The 14,260-nt window shown below is 36.0% G+C and overlaps 1 protein-coding gene across 7 annotated transcripts in view; it reads left to right on the top strand.

Annotated features, from left to right (window-relative positions):
• ERLEC1 (endoplasmic reticulum lectin 1) overlaps window positions 1–14,043 on the top strand; it is a 33,624-nt gene extending 19,581 nt beyond the window's left edge. For 2 of the 7 annotated variants that reach the window (XM_019942635.3, XM_019942633.3), the window contains 7 exons: window positions 2,840–3,001; window positions 3,631–3,690; window positions 9,447–9,571; window positions 11,049–11,126; window positions 11,446–11,521; window positions 12,911–12,996; window positions 13,788–14,043. In XM_019942635.3, the coding sequence (XP_019798194.1) occupies window positions 2,840–3,001; window positions 3,631–3,690; window positions 9,447–9,571; window positions 11,049–11,126; window positions 11,446–11,521; window positions 12,911–12,996; window positions 13,788–13,803 (603 nt within the window). In that variant the 3' untranslated portion in view covers window positions 13,804–14,043. Of the gene's footprint in view, window positions 1–2,839; window positions 3,002–3,630; window positions 3,691–9,446; window positions 9,572–11,048; window positions 11,127–11,445; window positions 11,522–12,733; window positions 12,887–12,910; window positions 12,997–13,787 lie in introns of all 7 variants that reach the window. The other 5 variants (XR_002177825.3, XM_019942634.3, XM_019942637.3 and 2 more) reach the window with 5 other exon arrangements.
• Window positions 14,044–14,260: the final 217 nt, after the last annotated feature.

Here is a 14,260-nt window from a genome sequence, read left to right as displayed (position 1 = left end):
GGCGATTGGGATTGACATGTATACACTGATGAGTATAAAATTGATGACTAATAAGCACCTGCTGTATAAAACAAATTTTAAAAAAAAGAAAAAACAAAAAGAGCTACAGATGATGTGCTTCCCTGGTGTTGCAGTGGTTAAGAATCCGCCTGCCAGTGTGGGGGACACGGGTGTGAGCCCTGGTCTGGGAAGATCCCACATGCCACAGAGCAACTAAGCCCGTGTGCCACAACTACTGAGCCCTCTTGCCACAACTACTGAAGCTTGCACGCCTAGAGCCCATGCTCCGCAATAAGAGAAGCCACCGCAATGAGAAGCCCGCACACTGCAATGAATAGTAGCCCCTACTCAACACAACTAGAGAAAGCCCACGCACAGCAATGAAGACCCAATGCAGCCAAATAAATAAATTTATTAAAAATAAAGCCACTGATGATAATGCTTTCTAAACACTTAGCATCTTTAGAGTACATGAAAATCTTAGCTAATACTGTAGGATGAGTGATTACTTAAAACTGATCATCCTTCAGAATAATTTTTTAGAAACTTAGTTTATTACACATAACTTTAAAAATGTTGATATTTGGCATATGGTTTGCCTTTTAAGTGTGAATCAAGCTTTACCATAAAGGATTTTTTTTCTTTTTTAAACACAATACATATATGGGTATTAGAATTTTGGTTTGATGTTCCACCTGTGTTATTACATTAAATTAATTTGGAAATTACTGGATTTATTAAAAATCTATTTTATGAATTTCCAAACCCTGCTACAAAAACTACTATCATCTTGCTTTTATTGGAGTAGTTTTCCTTAAAAATGAAAGTAGATGTTCTGTCCACAAGAAGGAATAATAAATTGTCATTCTTCTTTTCTTCCTACCTCTTCCCCTTTTCTCATCTGCAGGTTTCACTATGCGTTATTATTCTTTTGTTCACTAACCTTACTATAGGTCTCATATATTGTAAGTAATTACTTTAGTCTAGTGAACCTTAGCTCCTTATGAGTAGTAACTATGTCTGCTGCTTTTTTTTTTTTTTTTTTTTTGCTTTAGATGATCATTTTTATGGGTATCAGTGTCCCAGTGTCTTACGTGGTCAAGTACTACATTACAAAATACATCTTCTACTAGAAGATTTATAGCTGATTCACGAAGTTACTTAAAATTGATCTCAGGACTGTTGCTGTTGTAATTGTTGAAGACCCCGTAAGTTTGATGTAAGATTCTTGGGTAGAGCAAAAGAAAAAAACAGAAGAATAGGGTTGGTACTTCATTTTTAATACTCCATACTTAAAATACTGTCAGGAGCATAGTAGTAGGCTCTGAATATAGAAAGAGTTATATGTAAAATTCAAGGTTCTTTCAAAAAACAAGAGGCCATCTTGCCAATCTTTGTTCTTAGTATTGGAGGAGAGAGAGGATAAGGTCATTGGTTTCCAGAGTAACCACCCAGTAAATCCTACAAGCTGAAAAAGAAGAAAAGGACCACAATTGGTCAATGGCAACTACAGCGGGTGAAAAAGGAGTCTATACATTTTACTGTTTAATTTTTTTAAATTATTTTATTCAGTTAGTTGGTATACCCACTTCTTCAGTTCTGGTCTGGATTCATTTCCTCTCTGCTTACTGTGTCACTCCCTTATGTTAGATTCACTTTGTCTGTGGCCTGGGTAATTGCAGCTCCTAACTTGACTCTCCACCTCCAGATTTGTTCTTACCATTCCTTCTTCCCTGCCCATGCTAAAGTAATTACTTAAAAATCTGATCATACCATATCTTTGCCTAAAACCTAAAAGATAATGTCCAAACTACTTAGCATTACATAGTTTTCAATCTGTAGTGCCTGCTTCTCTCTGGTTTTAAATATCATACCATACCACACATCTTTGCTCTTACCTCTTCTTCAGGTTCACATGCATATGCACGCACACAAAACACATACACAGACATTCACGTAAGTCACAAATTATTAATGTTTCATGAATTAATCAAGGGCTTTCTCTTTGTGAAGTCTTCGTGTTTCAGTTCTTTGTCAAAGTCTACTTGAATCACCCCTACCTCTGTGAAACTGCTTTTCCCTCTACCCTTTCTTTATTAAACTGCGGTTTCCTCCAGGGCAACAACCAGGTCCTGCTACATTTGAGTAATTATAACTAATATTCATATTTGTCCCACTCAGCTCTTTATTAGCCTGCTTGTTATCCTTTCTTTACCCATAGTAATCACATTTCCAACACTAAATGTAGAAACAAAATCTAACATGTAGCAAAGTACTTAATAAAAATATGAGACAAAATATGTGAAATGGAAATTATCCCTCTATGGGTCACCGTGCCCCTAACTGGTAAATGGAACTAACATTTGCCTAGAGCTTTCTCTATGCTATTAAGCGTTGCAAAATTCATTTTCTTAAAACACATTAAAAATGAGTGGACAGGGACTTACCTGGTGGTGCAGTGGTTAAGAATCCACCTGCCAATGCAGGGGACAGGGTTCAAGCCCTGGTCCAGGAAGATCCCACATGCCGTAGAGCAACTAAGACCACGTGCCACAACTACTAAGGCCGTGCGCCTAGAGCCCGTGCTCCACAACAAGAGAAGCCACCATAGTGAGAAGCCCGCATGCCACAACGAAGAGTAGCCCCCGCTCGCCACAACTAGCGAAAGCCCACGTGCAGCAACAAAGACCTGATGCAGCCAAAACTAAATTAATTAATTAAAAAAAAATGAGTGGACATTTTTTCCAAATTTTCTGAAGTTTAAAAATAATAATTTAAGTCATACTGAAAAAAATTGTGTGGCAAAGAAGCCCTTAAACATATGTTTATTTAATTTTAGGAAGATATGCAATCAACTAAGGAAGAGAGATTTCCAGCAATCCACAAACCCATTGCTGTTGGTTCTCAGCCAATGCTCACAGTTGGAACAACCCACATATCCAAACTGACAGATGACCAACTCATAAAAGAGTTCCTTAGTGGTTCCTACTGCTTTCACGGGGTGAGAAGTGAACCATCAGTTTAAGTATTTATTCTTACAGCTTTCACTTGTGTGTTATTTATCAAGGGGCATTAGTAGCACTGAAAAAGATTTTTTGTCTATAGAGAAATGGCAGGATTCTGGAAGCTTCCCAATGGACATTTTCTCTCTGCATCTAATTATAATCCAATGCATAGCCATTATATTCTCTTTACTCACAGGCTAAAACTTGATGTTTACTTGACAAAAATATATATACTTAAGTACTTCATATGTGATTCTGGCTAATTGCTGGAATGGGCATCAATGATTGTGTAGCCAACATTTTGGTTATGTAGCAATCACATTTAAAATTTGAGCTAATATCTACAAAGGTTAAATTTTGCCCCTAAGAACTCCAGTGGGAAATACACTTATAAGTGGAATTTTCATTTTACTTTATTTTACCAGGGTGGTACAGCAATTATTCTCTAGTAATGTCTATTTTTTAAAGTTTATCAGTAATTTTTAATTTTGATTTTCAACCATATTATTGCTAGTACAGTTTTTTTTAATTATATGTATGTCAATCACTATCATGCGGCAGTATTGAGACAGACCCCAATATGCCTTTCTCTGTACTATAACTTGATCTGTTTCCTTTCCTGTAGGGTGTTGGTTGGTGGAAATATGAATTCTGCTATGGCAAACATGTACATCAATACCATGAGGTATAGAACAGCGTTTATATCACTCTACCACTAGGCGGATTAAAGTTTCAAAAATCTTTTGGGGAAAAAAAAGGGGTGGGGGTTGGTGTTACTTTTAATTATAAGATGATTTTAATATGGAAATATTCATCAAAGTGTCTCTAAATTCTGGAAAATGGAAAACTTGGTGTCAGTTAAGACTAAGTCAATCATCTTAAAGTAACGTTATTTATTAACTACTCAGATTCTTGTATTACTGTGAGCCTGGAGGAATAATAAACTACAGTGACTAACCTCTTTAGCTTTGACCAAGAAATTAGTCATTGTTATAACTCATCGTTAAATTAAGTGAATGGTAAGATAGTATATCACTAGAGTTAGTAAAATAGGATAAATACAGCAGGTTTCTCAACTAAAAGAAGGTACCATATCATCTAAGCTTAAAATAAGTTTTAAGATTAAATGCACTGGCTCTTTATTCATAATTTCATAAATCAGTATTCTCCTACACTTGAGCCAAAGCTGCTTAAATTCTGAAATTCAAGCCCCAGTAGTTTTGTCATTGTTGTAGTTTGTTTATTAGTAAGGTAAACTACTAGACATGGAAAACAAACATTAATAAATATTGATCTGTTTTAAAAGGCTCTTTTTATTCCCCCAAATAAATAACAATGGGTAATTAAAAAATACTGTATTTGCCTTCTTGAGATGTTTTGAGCTGATCTTAAATTTCAAGATGGATCATAATGGGAAAGATCAACTCACTTTCCACAAGTAAATCACTCCGAATTTATGAGGTGTCTGTAAACTAGAACATTTTATTCTTCACTTAAGCCTGAGATATTCCATTTTACTATGCTTTCCATTTATTCTTGCTGCTTGGATGTTTTACTTAATTTTTTTATTAATACAAAAAAAAAGTGTCATCTAAGTACAGCCCAGATAATACCCAGTGGCTTTTTTTCATATAATTAAAGGAATATATGCCAGAAATACAGAATGAAAATAAAATTTTCCTCCACTGTTGTCCCATTTTTCAAAAGTAACAGCTGGGGCTTCCCTGGTGGCACAGTGCTTAATAATCTGCCTGCCAGTGCAGGGGACTCTGGTTCGAGCCCTGCTCCGGGAAGATCCTACGTGCCACAGAGCAACTAAGCCTGTGCACCACAGCTAATGAGCCTGAGCTCTAGAGCCTACAAGCCACAACTACTGAGCTGGCATGCCACAACTTCTGAAGCCCACGTGCCTAGAGCCTGTGCTCCACAACAAAAGAAGCCACCGCAGTGAGAAACCCGGGCACCACAACAAAGAGTAGCCACCACTTGCCGCAACTAGAGAAACCCTGTGTGCAGCAACAAAGACACAACACAGCCAAAAATAAAAACAAACTGAAGGAGAAAAACCATATGATCATCTCAATAGATGCAGAAAAAGCTTTCGACAAAATCCACCACCCATTTATGATAAAAACGCTTCAGAAAGTAGGCACAGAGGGAACTTACCTCAACATAATAAAGGCTATATATGACAAACCCACAGCCAACATCATTCTCAATGGTGAAAAATTGAAACCATTTCCACTAAGATCAGGAACAAGACAAGGTTGCCCACTCTCACCACTATTATTCAACATAGTTTTGGAAGGTTCAGCCACAGCAATCAGAGATGAAAAAGAAATAAAAGGAATCCACTTCAGAAAAGAAGTAAAACTGTCACTGTATGCAGATGACATGATACGATACATAGAGAATCCTAAAGATGCTACCAGAAAACTACTAGAGCTCATCAATGAATTTGGTAAAGTAGCAGGATACAACATTAATGTACAGAAATCTCTTGCATTCCTATACACTAATGATGAAAAATCTGAAAGAGAAATTAAGGAAACACTCCCATTTACCACTGCAATGAAAAGAGTAAAATACCTAGGGATAAATCTACCTAAGGAGACAAAAGACCTGTATGCAGAAAACTATAAGACACTGATGAAAGAAATTAAAGATGATACCAACAGATGGAGAGATATACCATGTTCTTGGATTGGAAGATCAACATTGTGGAAATGACTATACTACCCAAAGCAATCTACAGATTCAGTGCAATCCCTATCAAACTACCAATGGCATTTTTCACAGAACTAGAACAAAAAATTTGACAATTCGTATGGAAACACAAAAGACTCTGAATAGCCAAAGCAATCTTGAGAAAGAAAAACAGAGCTGGAGGAATCAGGCTCCCTGACTTCAGACTATACTACAAAGCTACAGTAATCAAGACAATATGGTACTGGCACAAAAACAGAAATGTATCAGTGGAACAGGATAGAAAGCCTAGAGGTAAACCCACGTACCTATGGTCAACTAATCTATGACAAAGGAGGCAAGGATATACAATGCAGAAAAGACAGTTTCTTCATAAGTAGTGCTGGGAAAACTGGACAGCTACATGTAAAAGAATGAAATTAGAAAACTCCCTAACACCATACACAAAAATAAACTCAAAATGGATTAGAGACCTAAATGTAAGACCGGACACTGTAAAACTCTTAGAGGAAAACAGGAAGAACACTCTTTGACATAAATCACAGCAAGATCTTTTTTGATCCACCTCCTAGAGTAATGGAAATAAAAACAAAAATAAACAAATGGGACCTAATGAAACTTCAAAGCTTTTGCACAGCAAAGGAAACCATAAACAAGACAAAAAGACAACCCTCAGAGTGGGAGAAAATATTTGCAAACGAATCAATGGGCAAAGGATTAATCTCCAAAATATATAAACAGCTCCTGCAGCTCAATATTAAAAAAACAAACAACCCAACCTAAAAATGGGCAGAAGACCTAAATAGACATTTCTCCAAAAAAGACATACAGATGGCCAAGAAGCACATGAAAAGCTGCTCAACATCACTAATTATTAGAGAAATGCAAATCAAAACTACAATGAGGTATCACCTCACACCAGTTAGAATGGGCACCATCACAAAATCTAAAACAATAAATGCTGGAGAGGGTGTGGAGAAAAGGGAACCCTCTTGCACTGTTGGTGGGAATATAAATTGATACAGCCACTATGGAGAACAGTATGGAGGTTCCTTAAAAAGCTAAGAATTACCATATGATCCAGCAATCCCACTACTGGGCATATACCCAGAGAAAACCATAATTCAAAAAGACACATGCACCCCAATGTTCATTGCAGCACTATGTAGAATAACCAGGTCATGGAAGCAACCTAAGTGCCCACCGACAGACGAATGGATAAAGAAGATGTGGTACATATATACAATGGAATATTACTCAGCCATAAAAAGGAACGAAATTGCGTCATTTGTAGAGACGTGGATGGATCTAGAGACTGTCATACAGAGTGAAGTAAGTCAGAAAGAGAAAAGTATCGTATATTAACGCATATATGTGGGACCTAGAAAAATGTTACAGATGAACTGGTTTGCAGGGCAGAAATTGAGACACAGATGTATAGAACAAATTTATGGACACCAAGGGGGTAAAGTGGCAGGGGTGGTGGTGATGAATTGGGCTATTGGGATTGACATGTATACACTCTTGTGTATAAAATGGATAACTAATAAGGACCTGCTGCATAAAAAAATAAAATTCAAAAAAGAAAAAAAAAGGAGCAGCTGATTTGGGGACTCTGGCTCACTCAGGCCGGGGGGAGGAAGGGGGGTTCAGAAAATAAATAAATAAGTAATAATAAATTTTAAAAAATAAATTTTTTAAAAAAGTAACAGCTGTTAACTTTTTCTTAGCTAACCCACCAGAAGGGAACAAAATGCCTATATGTAAATGTTGATATAACCCTTTTATTTATACAGAAGGGATATACTAAATGCACTGCTCAGCACTTTTTCTTTTCACCTAGTATCTTGGAGATCTTTCCATGCCAGCAACAACTGATCTTATTTTTTTCAGCAGGTTCAGAGGATTATGTCTCTACCCACAGTATATTTAGCCAGACGTGTATTGATGAGCCTTTGAGTTGTTTCCAGTTTTTGCTGTGACAGCATCTTAGTGAGCATTTTTAAATAGTTGTGTTTGTGAACTTTTGCAAGTATATTCATAGGGCACATTTCTAGAAATGTACTTGCTAGGTCAAAATGTATGCATACTGAACAATTGCTTTCCAAAGGGTTGGACCAGTTTACATTTCCATTAACAATGGCTGTTTTCGTATACACTTGCGAACACTAGGTTTTATCAAACTTATTTTAGTCAAGGTCATGTAACCTAGAACTTTTTTTTTCTTTTTCTTTTTGTTTAAATTTATTTGGTTGCGCCGGGTTTTAGTTGCAGCATGCGGGATCTTCATTGCTGCATGTGGGATCTTTAGTTGCAGGATGCGGGCTCTTAGTTGTAGCATGTGGGATCTAGTTCCCTGACCAGGGGTCGAACAGGGGCCCCCTGCATTGGGAGCACTTGACCACTGGACCACCAGGGAAGTCCCTAGAACTTCTTGAAGAACTCTGGTAGGAGCTTTGGGAGACAGAAAAATAATAGTAGCTAACAAATATAGTGCTTACTGTATACCAGGCATTGTTCTAAGTACTTTACAAATATCAACTCATTTAATGCTCGTAACAGTTGTAAGAGATGAGTATTGTTACTCCAAGATGAGGAAACTGAAGCAAAGATTTAGTAACTTGCCTAAAATCACATAGGTAGTAAATGGTGAAACTAAAATTCAAACCCAGGCACTCTTGTTCCATATCCAACCTCTTGATTCACTGTGCAGCTCTAATCCCTGTCTCTCTAGAAATTTACAGTGTAGTTGCTAAAAGAATGTTTAATGGCTCTCCCACTAGGCAATAAGCTCCACTGTAGCAGTGGCTGTGGCTGTTTCCTTTGCCTCTAAGTGTTTTTAGTTCTACTAATCATATGTATACTCGTGCCCAGCATGGTCCCTGGCATAAAATATAAAGAAGAAAAGGAAGGAAAAGGAATGGAAGGAAAATGAGAGAGAAGGAATTCCACATACAGGACAATATATAGTGCATCGTGTCAAATGAGTAGTGTGAAAACTAGTATAACTTGAAGGTTTGCATTTTAAAGAGTAGCATGAAGATAGGTTCAGTGTGGCTACAGGGTAAGAGATAGAGGCCAAATATTTAAGTAAGAATCACAGTAGTATGTGGTTGTATTATCTAGGTATGAGAGATTAAACTCTTAGTTGGGGGTGAGATGTTGGCAATGGACATGTAGAGAAAGAGTGAAGCCAAGAACATTTCCAGGAAAATAATTGACAGGACTGATAAATGTAGGAGAGAAAGGAAATAGAAGAGTCAAAAATAACTACATCAGGGGCTTCCCTGGTGGCACAGTGGTTGAGAGTCCGCCTGCCGATGCAGGGGATACGGGTTCGTGCCCCGGTCTGGGAAGATCCCACATGCCGTGGAGCGGCTGGGCCCGTGAGCCATGGACGCTGAGCCTGCGCGACCGGAGCCTGTGCTCCGCGACGGGAGAGGCCACAACAGTGACAGGCCCGCGTACCGCAAAAAAAAAAAAAAAAAAAAAAAAAAAAAACGACATCAGGACCTAACCTGACTAGAAAGTACTAGTTTCATAATTCAGAGAAACAAGGAGTAAAGAATAATGAGCTCAAATTTCTATAATTGAGAAGTTTGACTAACATTATCACGTCTAAACATAGATATCCAGTGTGCAGATGAGGATAAGATCTGTAGCTTGTAAGCCATCAGCATAAATGTCACCTTGATGTCAAGCATGCATTGTCACAAATATTTTTTTATATATTAGGACAAGGATAGTGGGAAAACCTCTGTGGTTGTGGGGACATGGAACCAAGAAGAACATATTGAATGGGCTAAGAAGAATACTGCTAGAGCCTATCACCTTCAAGACGATGGTACCCAGACAGTCAGGTAAATATTAACTTTATTTGCCTTTAGATCTTAGAATATTTAAAACTCAGGATATTGAAAAACATAAATTTAAAGTAAAATATCTGGTCAGCTTTTCTCAGGGACATTTTTTAAGTTAGTTTTCTTTTCTAGAGGGAACAACATAGTGTAATAGTTAAGAGCACAGTTTCTGAAGTCAGATACCCTGTATTCAGATACTGGCGATTCACTTACTACCTTGGGCAAATTATGTAATCTTCGTAAGCCTCACTTTTCTTGTCTAGTAGTATTTGCCTCAGAGAATTGTCTAGTAGTATTTGCCTCAGAGAATTGTTATGACATTTAAATGAGGTAATTCATGTAAAGTGTAGTGCCTGGCAATTGCATGAAATAAACTTTGGCTGCTGCCTTTGACAGTGGTGGTGGTGTATAGTAATGAGAGTGGTGGTGGTGCTAGTAACACTGGTACAATTCCAGGTATTAGGTCTAAGGCTGTTATAAACATTTTCCCCCTTCGTGTGTAATCGCTACCACTTTAAGTTACTTAACTCTATTTAAATATACTCCAGCATTTCCCTTTGTTACTTAAAGTGGGGTAATGGTTGAAAATTGTTAAACAATGGTTTTTTGAAGAACTACCTCACATCTCTTTTGGGCTATTAGGTTTATCTTGTTATAGCAGAAGTAAATTAATCTCTTCTTTCCCAAGAATAACTAAACTTTAGCTTTTCTTATAGTCCATTACCCAGTGAATTTTAAATTATTCATTCTTTTTCCTTCTCAGATGTTAACTTTGTCCTTCCTAGCATAGATGGTATTGAGAGAGTCTGTTTTCAGAATGTGCCGACTTATTGGACTGACCAAAATCAAAATTAGCAAAATTAAGAGATAGGTATTTAAGTATTAATATACTAAACGGATCAGTTTTTTAAATGTTTATATGTTTCAAGTGAAAATAGCTCATGGTATCATGTGTAACAAATATTGAAGCACAGGAGTGTGAGGCTAGCAAAATTAAAACTTGTCTTTGGCTCCTGCTCTTTGGAATTTATAGCTTAGCTTAGGCTTTACCTTTGTATACCTGCATTACAGTATTTTAATGAGTGGAGCTGAATGGAGGATGGGAAGACAGGGAAACTGTTCCACAAAGGAAACAATATACAGGGCTGGGGAAATGGTTAGCTTTAAAAGAAAACTTTTAAAAGCAATTTAACCTTAACTATTTGTATACAAATAAATTATGTGCAAGTTAAAGATCATTCTTATTAATTAAACCACTAAGAGGTATCTCAACTTTGTATTATTTATAGAAGCTGAAAGACTTTCTCTGTGACATAACCTTAAAAATATGTATTTTTAAGGAGTATTTTATAGTCAGATATTTTTTTTAACTAATGCAAAACTGATCCCTGTAACCATCTTCTCACCCTACCCATTACAATTACTCTGAATGAGTGAAGTTTTAGTTTAATAAAGCTTGTGTGTTTTTCTGATTCAGGATGGTGTCACATTTTTATGGGAATGGAGATATTTGTGATATAACTGACAAACCAAGACAGGTGACTGTAAAACTAAAGTAAGTTAGACCATCAAATCATGCTTTATGCCTTTCTCTTTAGTCTGCTTCCTATGGACAAAAGATTATATAAATATATAATTATGGATAATTATATTTATTCATAATAATTTATGGATTTGTCATAAAATACTGTTTTATTATAAAATAGTAAAATCATAATTGTTATTTATTTATAAGTTATTATCAAATTAAATTATTTCAATTATTTATTAAATTATACAGAACCACTTACAAGGCATTTTTATCCTTGAGAGGAAAACAATTTAAAATAATTTTGTATCGTTTGGACAGTGCCTTAAAGTACTCTCTGTTTTAGGTGTAAAGAATCAGATTCTCCTCATGCTGTTACTGTATATATGCTAGAGCCTCACTCCTGTCAGTATATCCTTGGGGTAAGTGAAAAACTGATACTCAGGAATTCAGTTTGGGGCCACATTTTAATTTTTAGCATTAAGTCTAGAAAGGACCTTCAGTAGTATCCAAAGTTTAATATAACCCTCATACTACTTGTAAAAATTGACATTTTTTAATTGAGGTGTAATTTACATAAAGTAAAATGCAAAGTTCTTAAGTGTTGAGTCTGATGGGTTTTGACAGTTTTATATACCCATTTAACTATTACCCAAAACAAGGTATCTATCACTGCAGAAAATTTTCTTATACCCCTTTCCTGTCAATACCCCTCAATTCCCAAAGATACTCCTTTCTATTTTCTGATACCATAGATCAGTTTTACCTCTTTTTTGATTCCATATGAATGGGATCATATAGTCTATAATGTTTTATGCCTGGCCTCTTTGACAAAGCATGTCTTTTAGACTCAGCCTTTGTTTTCATCATTTTACTCCTGCCAGCAATATATGAGAGTCCAATTGCTCCACATCCTTACCAATATTTGGTGTTGTCAATCTTTTTTATTTTAGCCATTTTAGTGATTTTAATTTGCATTTCCCATATGAAAAGTGTTGTTGAAACCTTTTCATGTGATTATTCATCTGTATACCTTCTTTGGTGAAGTGTCTGGCCAAGTCTTTTTAAAGAAAAAATTATTCTGATACAAAAACAGTAAGGAAGACTTTATTCAGGACTGTTGCCACAAGTGTCAAGACTATCATAATAGGGGAGAGAGAGTCAGCTCATCTCCAAATACAGCAAAGACAGCCAGGGATACATAGTCAACAAGCAGAAATGGGGTGTTGGGGAGTAGTCATTGTATGGCAAATTACTAAAAGGAGACATGGGGGTAGGGGATTCTTGCTAAACTGACTTAACAGAATTATTGCTGAAGGCTGGCCAGGAAGATCAGATATCAAAAGTGAGAGAGGAGGAATTTGATCAGATATGGAGGGTGATTAGATATTCAGAGTGAGGGATTCTCTCTAAACTGACTTATCAGAATTACTGCTGCAACTGGACTTGGCAGGCCCAGGAACAAAAAGAGGCCTAGTCAAAAAGAGGGCTCAGGGGAGCCTTACTATTTGGTCAAGGAGAGAGTCTTTCTCAGTCTTTTACCCATTTTTGTTGGTGTTGTCTGTCTTATTATTATTTATTTCTAGGAGTTCAAATATATAATGGACATGAGTTTTTTTCTATTTTAATTGCAGATTTTTCCCCTGATGTCTTGACTATTCTTTTTTCTTACTGTCTTTTGATGAGCAAAAGTTTATTTGATGAAGTTCATTTTATCAATTTTTTTCCCATTTTATTGCTAATGATTTTTTTGTTTTAAGAAATTTTGCCACCCCAAAGTCATGAAGGTATTATCTTCTACTTCCTTCTAGAAATATGGTTCTACCTTTGGTTATGCGATGCGTAAGGGTGGTTTTCCTTGTTATTTATCCTGGTTGGAGTTCACTGAGCTTCTCAGGTTTGTGGGTTGATATAATTCATTAGGTTTGGAAAAATTTTGGCCATCATCTTTTCAAAGATTTCTTCTGCCCCACCTTTTTTCTATTTCTGGGACTCTGATTAAACATGTTAGTTTGAAGTTGTCCCCAAATCTCAGGCCCTTTATTTTATTCTTACCTTCTTTGTTTCAATTTAGCTCATGTCATTTCTATTGAATTGTCTTCAAGTTCATTGATTCTTTCCTCTGCTGTGTCCTGTCCACCTCTTTGAATGAATTTGTATCTGATGTATTTTTCGTTTCTAATATTTCCATTTGGTTCTTTTTTATGGCTTCATTTCTGCTAAAATCCCCCATCTATTCACACATGTTGTCTACCTTTTCCACTATTTCCTTCATTATATTTATTATAGTTATCTTAAATCTGATCATTTTAACACCTGGCCCATTTTTGGATTGTATTTTTTTTTTACCTTTTCCTGAATTGTACAACTTATTATGTTGCCATATTCTGCTACTTTTTTGTTATATAAGACCTAGCTATGTATTTCTCTCTCATTCTTGTCCTTTACTTCTTTTCTCATCTCTTTTACTTAAAGATAAAAATACCTTCTCTACCTATCTGGTATTTTATTTGGATGACTAAATGTTTTCTAAAAAGCTCAATTTGTAGAAATAACATTGTATGGTTTATCCAAAACAAGGACTCGTATACATTTATCAAATTTATAGGTATTCATTCAGCAGAAAAATACTGAATAAAGTATTCAGCTTAGCAGCTTTTTAATGGTTTTATTGTTGTTGTTCTTTAGGTTGAATCTCCAGTGATCTGTAAAATCTTAGATACAGCAGACGAAAATGGACTTCTTTCTCTCCCCAACTAAAGGGTAACAAAGTTCAGGGGAAAAAAAAGATCATTGGAAGTCATGATGATTTGTCTGACCATATGTCCCATTATAGAGCTCTCAGTCATTGGACTGCATCTAAAGGATTGTATAAAAGGACTCTCAACCACTTTGTGAATATGTATGTGTACATAAGAGGTTATTGATAAACTTCTAAGGCAGACGTTTTGTTTCACCTTTTTCATTTTTGTTGTGTCTTATGAACTGATTGTGTGTTTTTCTTTGCTTGGATAATGTGATTCCAAAATAAATCCTGTCCAAGCAATTTAGAGTCCATCCTAATGAAATGTCATAATCATTGTACCTATTGAAAGTTTTTAAATAATAGATTTATTATGTAAATTATAGTATATACACTAGCTAATAAAGTAAGGCTAATG

Source organism: Tursiops truncatus, chromosome 14 (genome assembly GCF_011762595.2).
Source record: "Tursiops truncatus isolate mTurTru1 chromosome 14, mTurTru1.mat.Y, whole genome shotgun sequence".
Classification (NCBI taxonomy): Eukaryota; Metazoa; Chordata; class Mammalia; order Artiodactyla; family Delphinidae; genus Tursiops; species Tursiops truncatus.
The sequence above is the reverse complement of the archived record's forward strand: the minus strand, read 5'-3'. Positions and strand labels throughout refer to the sequence as shown.